Source organism: Aulonocara sp. 'chitande type north' Nkhata Bay, linkage group LG3 (assembly GCF_057382095.1).
Source record: "Aulonocara sp. 'chitande type north' Nkhata Bay isolate Kocher_YH1m ecotype deep benthic linkage group LG3, A_spYH_male_GT1.1, whole genome shotgun sequence".
Lineage (NCBI taxonomy): Eukaryota > Metazoa > Chordata > Actinopteri > Cichliformes > Cichlidae > Aulonocara > Aulonocara sp. 'chitande type north' Nkhata Bay.
Genome location: NC_141346.1, coordinates 23138289 through 23147638, shown reverse-complemented (window position 1 = coordinate 23147638; position 9350 = coordinate 23138289). Strand labels below are relative to the sequence as shown.

Here is a 9350-nt window from a genome sequence, read left to right as displayed (position 1 = left end):
AAAAAAAAAAACAGCCTGATGATTTTCAATAACAATCCAGCTTTTTTTCATGTGAAGTTTTCACTCATGTAGCTTCAGCTTAAAAAAAAATGTGATCTTCATCCAGGTCATTGGAGTTGAACTACTTTTGTGTTGCACCTCAAAGAATAGAGCAAACTTTTTGAAGATTTTACCTTTTTAATACGTTTTTAATTAAATGGCAAAACTGATTTAAAATTATGTGAAAAATATAAAATATAACAACATTATGTTCTTTCATTCATCAAAAACAAAAATCATTCTAGTGAATTTGCATGACGTAATCTTTTTTGTAAAAAGCATCACATTAGTTGGTGCTCTTCTTTAGTGTTGCTGATGAGGATGATCTTCATGTTGTCTCCACTATTCCAGCTGGGCATGTCCTTCCACAAGTGAGTGTTGTCAGTATACAGGCTTCTGCCTTTATTGAATCGCTGTAACTGTAAATGTAACCAATAAAAATGTCACACATGTCCAAGTGAAAAGCAATAATAATGGAGACTGAGAGAAAAATCTAGTAAAAAAGACTCACAGTGAGTCCTTCTCCAGCTTTCAGTGTAAAGTTTTCTTGAAATTTGTATGTGAAGAGTTCTCTGTCTTTGATCAGTTTTAGCTCCCAACCTGTCATCAATTTATCCTGTAAAAGGGAATCAAGAGAATGAAAAAAGGAAAAAGAATGAGACAATAATAAAGTTCAGTCTGTGTGAAATCCAAAGTGTTTATAAATGAATGTTCTTGTATCTACAAGGACCTTGTGTCAGAAATATTTTCAGAAATATTTCTGAATACACAAAACATGTTGTTTGTGTTTAGATAGTACTCATTGTTCATCAGCATGCAAGCAGCAGTACCTCACTGGAAGTGTTTCTCAGACAGATATAGTTGTAATTTCCGTTTTCCTCTTCCAAAATGATGTCACCTTTCTGTGGTTTGTTCATCTGCTGCTGAGAGTAACACAACAAATACAGATTAATGTGTGTGACAGATCAGAGATATAAAATATGTGGGGCTTATTAGAAACAGTGTTTTGCTAAATGCTGTTGAAAGATTTAACACACATTGAAAAAATAGATTAAGAAACGGGAAAATTAAAAAGAAATAAGTGTGTAACAAATTAAGACAGTGACATGACATAATGCTGAGAAACACGTCTTAGCACTGAAGAAACTTCTCGGATGAGAGGTGAGACGTGTTCAAGAAACTTAAAGAAGTCCAGGTTTTTTTCTTTCCAAGCTCCTTAGACTTTATTATGTGTTGTTTGTCTTAATATGAATCAAAGAATTAGTTAAATATTTCTCCTCCTGCTGGTAATATTTTTTTTATCTTCCTCTTTCAACTTCTCGTCATCTTCCTGTGTTTTAATCAAACTAACAGACAAACAGATCAACACGAAGGTTCAGCCTAAACATAATAATCTGTAATGTTAAACATAACAGTCTGAACATGTTTTCAAAACTGTTCACACATTTTCTACATCTTTCACATCTCTCTTCCTTAAAGAGTTCAAACAGGGAATCTGCTTTTTAACTGTGTCACAGCACTGGATCTGCAACCCAGTGTTTTAGTTTCATTCTTTCATCATTGTGTCTCTGTCATGGTGTTTAGTTTTCACTTCCAATGTGGCATTATGTTCATTCTAGTCAGTTGTTTCCACTTTCCCTGATCACCTCCTGTATGTATTTAAGTCCTCTGTCTTCCTTTTGAAGATATTTTAGCTTACTTTAGGATTTAGAAATGTTTTAGATAAAATGTATTGTAGAGACACTGACATTGCTCTGAATGTAATAAAGGCCTAAACGTGTCATAAAGTTAGGAGTAGACTTTTAGGAGACCCTCCCCCACCTTGGGCTGTGAAAGTAAAACAAAGATAAGCTATAGCTTAGTGGAAATTCTGCAAGGGATACCTGGGTGGAAGTCTCAGTGTTTGTAATCTGTTAACTATGCTTTGTCGAGGAGTCTGGTGTAGCTTGGGTAAGGGGAGATGGACTTTTATGACTGGCAGGAAGTCACATACGCAGAGACACATATACACATGCACACACACAGGGACACGCACACGCACTTACATGCTCGCACATATATACACAAACACAGAGTTTCAGTTTTATGGCACATCATATAGGGTTTACAATTGGGGGTCGATTCTATAAAACTGTGTGAAAAAGACAAAGGGTTGAGATTTGCAGAGGGACTGCCGGGCCATGTACATCTCCTTTCTAGAAGATGCATAAGTAATTGTGGATGAATAAAAGTTTGTGAAATAACAACTGAGTTCTGGTGTCGTCTCTGGAGGCCTGAGGAATCCCAGAACTGGGGTGAAACTGTTTTAAGGTGACACTTTGTTCAGTGTTAGGTTGACTGTTGTCCCTCCACATCTCACAATAGTTATCAGAGTTTAGTCTCACTTACCTTAGTTTATTCCAGGTTTAGGTGAATTTTTGTGAATATGTGTAAATATGACTGTGGATTTATTTATTATTACAGTATGCTAGCTGGAAAGACTTTGGGGAAAAAAAGCTTCTTATTTACATGAGAACTCTCAAGTCTCCTTCATGAGAAACAGCAGAGATGTAACAACATGCTTTACTAACAACAGACACCATTTTCATCATGGATTCAGCTTCATACTCAGCTTTCTTCATCCAACTTGTGTGTGTAAACATGTTTTGAAATTTGACTTAAGTTACGTATGAAAATTGCTGTTCAGTTTCCTACAGTGTGAGTGTTTGAGGTTAGGAACGGTCACACTGTGATATTTTTAATCCCTGCAACAAGAAACATTAATACAGATGTATATATTTAACAAAGCACGCAACTGATTACTAAACACAGTGATACATTTTTTTTGATCATAATAATAATAATAGCAGAGCATTTTGTTCCATGAAGAGTAATCAGTTGCTGAGTCCCTTATGGACTGGCCTCTGCCTCCTCAGCTTTTCAGAAAATGATGGCTGAAATCCTTAAAGACCTCCCAGGTGTCCAGAACTAAATGGGTGACCTTATTGTCTACAGTGCTTCTGAACATGAACATAAACTTAGTGCTGTTCTGCAGAAGCTCAGGGATGCTGGATTTGTGCTTAAAGAAAATAAATTTCATTTTATGAAGACATCCTTATGCTTCTTAGATCATGTTGTCACTGCTGAAGGCATTCTAGCTCATGATCTTCCTATGTTGATGCTGCTTTGAGATCTGGTACTTCACGTTTTTGCCAAACTTTGTGACTTTTGTAGCCCCTATGTGTGGCTGTGCCAGTGACAAGAACACTTTCACATGGACTTCAGATGCACAAGTGAGCTTTGAAGAGTTAAAAAAGTGGTTTCCACTCTCTCTAATTGCCTCCTGTGTGTATTTAGTCTGCGTGTTGTCATTCAGTCTTTTTCAGGATGTCTGTTCTTCTCACCCAGTCATGTACCTCTTGTCATATTTCTCATAGTTTCACAGTCTCGTCACAGCTTGTCAGTTTTTCCCAGTATATTTTTATTTTAGTTCCGACTGATGTTGATCTTGCCTTGTATTTATATTTCTTTTGTATCTGCCCAATAAAGGCTCGCCTTTTGTTCAAGCTCAAATTCTGTTCTCCCGTGTCTGCATTTGGGTCCTCCATTCACGCTCCATATGGTCTGCCGTGACAGTGACATTCCTACCACTAATGACTTTGCAAAAAGCGCATAAAAGCACACTCCAAAACAAAAACATTATACTCCAGAAACACTTTTGCAGATCTGATCAGCTGTTCATCACATTGGAATAAACTTCATAACACTGACAAAACAAACCATCACAGGTCCGTCATTAACTGCAGAAACCGGACGTGACGTCATTTTAAAGCTAGCAGTTTTTCAGCCCCTGTGGGGCCTTTGAAAATCTAGTGGTGCAATTGAAAGTCATGTTTGACTTTGTGCCTTTGTGTATAAACTTTTTTTTTCCTGGAACAGTTTATAAAAATTACTCTAAAAAATTAGATAATGGCGGCACTCGAAATAGCCTCTCCTCCACATTCTCCTCATGTCCTCAAGCGTTTTACAAACCCTGAAAAGTATGACTAACAAGTTAACTTTCCCATTTTAGTGACACCAACAACAAAGAACCCCTTACTGCTCAAGAGACAGAGAGTGAAAGTACAGTATAGATACGTTTTTTTTTGTTTTGTATTGTTTTTTAAAACATAAAACTCATTCTTTGAGCCAGGGGCAGCGCAACAGTGACTCTCTTAGACTGCTTTTAAGTGTTAATATTTTTGTTTTCCTCTGAGATATCTGTTCTGTCACTAGTTAGCTAACAAAAACTAATGCAAGTTTATTAGCAGCAACCAACCACCTAACCAACCCAGCGATGTCACATTGTGTACTTGCAAAAGATATAAACATGCTCTAAAAACGTTAAACTCTTATTTTTTTTTAAATCCAGCATTAAATTTATGTAAAATACAGTTGTTAGAGTAGGGTGTAAATGGTATAATGGTGTAAATTTGCCTAGATACATAATTGAGTTAGATTTCATTTATAGTCCACCAAATCACAGCAAAAATCCCCTTGTGGTATTTTATAATTAAGGTAAAGACCCTACAATAACAGAGATAAAACAAGCAACAACAACGTTTGCTTAGAGAGTTTTTGATATTCATCGGTTCTCAAATGTATTTTTATATCAGAGTTATTTTTGTTTTGTTTTTTGTTTGTTTTAGGCTAGAATAATGCAGTGTCAGGGTTTTGCATGTGAGAAAAATGGCTCTGTTTTAGCCTGGCTAAATTATGCTGAACGCAAAATCTGAGCAGGAGCAGGTTATTCCCTGACTTTTGGTTTAAAATCAGTTTGGAGCATCTTATTTTCACTGATTTGTATTTATAGCATGTTTACTGCTGCATAAAACTGCAGTCATTTGAACACAGGAAACACATTAAGCATACATGTTCAATCAAATTAATTTCACTAAGAAATCAATACGAGGTAAAAAGAGTCATACTTGTTCAAACTTGTCTAATCTCAACCCCAACGGGTCACAGCACAGGCCTGCCCCTCCCAATGTGATTTGGCGCTAATAAAATATAATAAAATAATAATAAATAAATAAATAAATAAAATATAATTCAGCCTGTAAGACAATAAGCTTTAATATTTAACCCTTTGAAGCCGGTCGGAGCGAGCACGCTCTTTTTTGCGTAACTATTTTTAAATCCCGGTAGCACTGCAACCACGTAAGCTAGCGCAATAATTTTTTTTGCATATGAAACCGGAGGAGTTGTACTTACATCTTATACTATCAGCTTGTACTCGGTCACAGTTTCCTTCCACATATAGCTTTGCAAAAACTGCATAAAAAGCACTTGCAGCAACAAAAACATAATATTCCAGAAACACGCTTTGCCGATCCGATCAGCTGTTTGTAACACGTCCTACATTGAAACAGACATCAGCGCGAACGATCGCATGTCCACCATTTCCTGCCCGAAACCGGAAGTGACGTCATTTTCGCGGAAAATGTAGTTTTTTACTTGTAGGCCTTAAGAGCCTATACTGGTGTTTTTATAAGTCATGTTTGACTTTATGCTTTTCTGAATAGTTGCTGGGATGCTTAGAACTTGAATTGCACTGCTGGAAATAATTTATTTTGATGCACCTGCTGTTTTCTCTGCAAATTTGCATCATAGGATTGTTTTTCGTTTTTCCTGCAGTATATAAAAATTGGTGTATCTCAAAAATAAAACTATGAAGACACTCAAAATAAATTTCCTGTTGTTGTAAACTATTTTTTGCAACTTTTTTGTATTTACAGTTTTGAGGGATAAGCCTAAATTTCTCTAACTAGAAATATATGTTAAAAAAGCAAAAACGATTTTCAATTTTTTTGTAGTTTATTGCACTTTTTTGCAATTTATGTAATTACTATGCACTTAATGCATACATATTATTAAAGTATGGGCTATAACAGTTGTATTGATGTATAGCAACTTGAAATGCTCCCAAAAATGGCACTACAGCATGTAAAAATATAAAGTAAGCTCTGGCGGACTTGGTTCTATGGTAGGTCTTAAAGGGTTAATAGTTTAAATGACAAGTGCCAAAATAATGTAACCAGCGGCCAGGTCTCTCTTGGAAATGAGATTTAAATCTCAATGAGACTTTTCACTTGGATAAATAAAGGATAGTAATAATAATAAAAATTTTAGGCAGAAACTTTCTTACTATACCTGATTGGGGAGGAGGGCTCCGACTTGCCCATCGTTACTTGCTCTTCCCTTTGTTTTGCCAGTGGTGTGCAGATGTTGAGAGGGGAAACCTAAGAGAAAACACACCTGTTGGCAATTGGTTTTTAACAGTTTTGTTTGTTTTTGTTTTTTGTGGTTAACTGTCTTTCTTTAAGATGCCTTCACTGCACACCTGGAGTCACATAGGACTGATCTAGCCATTTGATTGAATTAAATAACATTTGGTCATTTTAAACTCCATTTTCTCTTTAGTCTCCCATCTTTGTCTGAGCTTTGGTCATATAATTATAACATAGACTAAATTATTTCCATTATTTTAATAATAGGCTCCTTAATATCAATATCAATTGGTGTACTGTACAATACATTATATTATAATTGCATCACGGAGATGAAGTAGGTACATGTTAATTATGGATTTGACATCAACTATAAAAATATTACCATAATATTATTATGTTATAGTATATAACGTTTTAAAAAATATAATTTGCACCTTCTCTTTCATTGTATAGAATAGTTTGATTTACTTTACATTAAACTCAAAAAGCTATTTAGAGATGCTGCTTTAGCTCACTTGTATGAGCAAGCGACCACTTGCACTATGGCTAAAAGCTTGCTGCCTGTTTCCTCTTCCTCCACTTTCCTGTCACTCTTCACTGTACCTATCCAATAAAAGCCAGAAAAATGACAAAAAAAGGAATTCAGAGGGTTTATAATAGTGAAATGAACCTCCTGATCCCCGTGCTGTTCTTTCTTCATAGTCTCCTGTCTGTTGGCTTCTTCTCTCATTATATCTTACTGGAGCTTTGTCCCCATTTTCCATATCCTCCTCCTTGCTGGTCTTTTCCAACTAGAAGACAGAAGTAAGATGAAGATTAAGATCATAAAAATATAAAAGGGAACTGAATGACTGGTTGGGGGTGTGGCTACAAATTAATAATAACTAATAAATAAATACAGATTGTTTTATGAACATAGAATGTGAAAAAAGGGGTGAGTGAAGAAGTAAGAATTGATTTGGGTGACATAGATTATTCTCTTTTAGCTTTTCCTCAGTTTTCTTCATCTCCTCGAGCTGCGTTAACAAGTCGAAGAAAGAAGAGAGAGAAAAAGAAAGATTTTACATTTTCATTAATGATTCAATTCTAAAAGCCCCATGGTTTAATATTTTGTGAGTGGTTTATGCCATTTTTCAGGTCTGCTTATAGAAGGAAAATGATTAAATCACCCCAGACCAATCATATCAGCTGCTGTGCTACCAGCCAATTCACTTTAAACAAAGTCACAGAGAGGTAAACACTGAGTGTGTGTAGGTGTAGCAAATGTATTAAATGCTTATGAATCACACCAAAACACCCTTTTTAAAAATTAAATATTTTATCTTGTGTTTTAATCTCCTGCCTATGTGTTTTGAGTCTGTGTGTGTTCGTGCGGTTGTGTACTAGGTGATCACGCAGGCACTGCATGTGTGCCCGGTCACAGCTCCTTCCAGCATGGCCGGAGGAGAGCCAGCCTAGCAGACGCACAACACAGTGGTTGACAGTAAAGAGCCAAGAGATCCAGTGCTGGTTTCTGGCTTTTACTTAAACACCAGAACACAACACATTGACAGGTGTAACACACACAAACTGGTTACACAGGTCTGTGATCAGTGTCAGTAAGACAGTGATTACATGTGCGTTAAATCCAGTTTCTAAACTTGAAACCCCCCAAAAATACATGAATTAATTAATTTAAAAAAATTGTGGCCCCACATAATCGGAAAACTGATTATCACTTATTATTGTTGTCAATGTTTATAGAATAATAATGAATTTAAACATAACATAAACATTGTACATCTTTTACAAGAACACTCTTGACTGTCTTGATGCATGCTCAATCATCCAGGTAAGTAAACCCCAAAAAGTTGATTCTGTTCATCTGGACGTATTGTTTTCAGTGGGAGAAACGTTTTGTCACACATCCAAGTGACTTCTTCAGTCTCAGCTGACTGCAGGTTTCCCCAACCTTATAAACAGTACATTTGCATAATGACTGAAACCAGCCCACATGTCAAAGTTTCTGGCTTTGATGCTCAACCCGTTGATAGGAAGCTTTGAACATCACATCCAGAACAACTTAGATTTTGTTGAGAAGGTGAGCGACGTCATTATGGAGGCAGATGAAACAATGGTCTCGTACAATGTTACATCTGTTTTCACTAGCGTTCCAGTCAATGAGGCGTTGGAGGTATTTTGTAAGAGATTACAGGATGACCCCAACCTCAGGACGACTCTCAGCACAGAGTGGTCCAATCCGCCCTCTGCTTCTCCTTCTGGAGATTCTGCCTTGACCCGCTGTTTTTCACTTTTATGTCTGTAGCCCGTGATCCCATCTGCGTAACTATTTTTAAAGCAATGGCTGCAGAATTGCAACCAGATAGGCAAGAGCAACAGTATTTTTGCATATGAAAACAGAGGAGTTTTCCCAACTTATCATGCATTCAACTTGTCCCAGGTCAACTAATGGCTTTGCAAAAATCCTGTTAAAAGCACACGCAAAAGCAAAAATATTATAGTCCATAAACACGCCTTAACGATCTTATCAGCTGTTTCTACTGTATCATAGCACCTCCTGCTTTGGAATAACGTTTTTTATCAGACTTGTCCAGACATGTCCACCATTACCTGCAAAAAGGGAATTGACATCTCAAAAATAAAATTATGACAATACTCAAATTTCCTGTGGTTGGAAACTATTTTATGCAACTATTTTGCATTTACTGATTTGACAGATCTATCTCTGAAATTTAAAGTTCAGTAGTCAAGCACTATATTTAAATAAAAGTAATGTTATTACAAATCCCGCTCCCCTCTGCCCCCCATGACTGCATATTTACAGCAGTGTAATTTCATGGCTGATATGATGATTGTACATTTCTCTGCTGCTATTATGTCTGTTCAATATATGTAAGATCCTGCACAGCTTTTTCTCACTAATAACAATATTTCATAATCCTAACAATATTTCTTTTTTATATTCTCACATATATATTCTTGTATTTTATACCTTTAGATTATGTTTTATTATTTTATTTATTTATATTGTACAGTCTGGTGACAGTAAATGCACCAGAA

At 36.1% G+C, this 9350-nt stretch overlaps 1 protein-coding gene across 1 annotated transcript in view; it reads right to left on the bottom strand.

The window, feature by feature from the left end:
• Nucleotides 1-255: 255 nt before the first annotated feature.
• Nucleotides 256-9350, bottom strand: part of LOC147334624 (uncharacterized) — an 83626-nt gene continuing 74531 nt past the window's right edge. Inside the window, exons 29-33 of the mRNA XM_086285971.1 lie at nucleotides 6961-7081; nucleotides 6211-6299; nucleotides 870-962; nucleotides 551-655; nucleotides 256-458 (exon numbers count right to left, since the gene is read on the bottom strand). Of these exons, the coding sequence (XP_086142097.1) occupies nucleotides 321-458; nucleotides 551-655; nucleotides 870-962; nucleotides 6211-6299; nucleotides 6961-7081 (546 nt within the window). The 3' untranslated portion in view covers nucleotides 256-320. The remainder of the gene's footprint in view (nucleotides 459-550; nucleotides 656-869; nucleotides 963-6210; nucleotides 6300-6960; nucleotides 7082-9350) is intronic.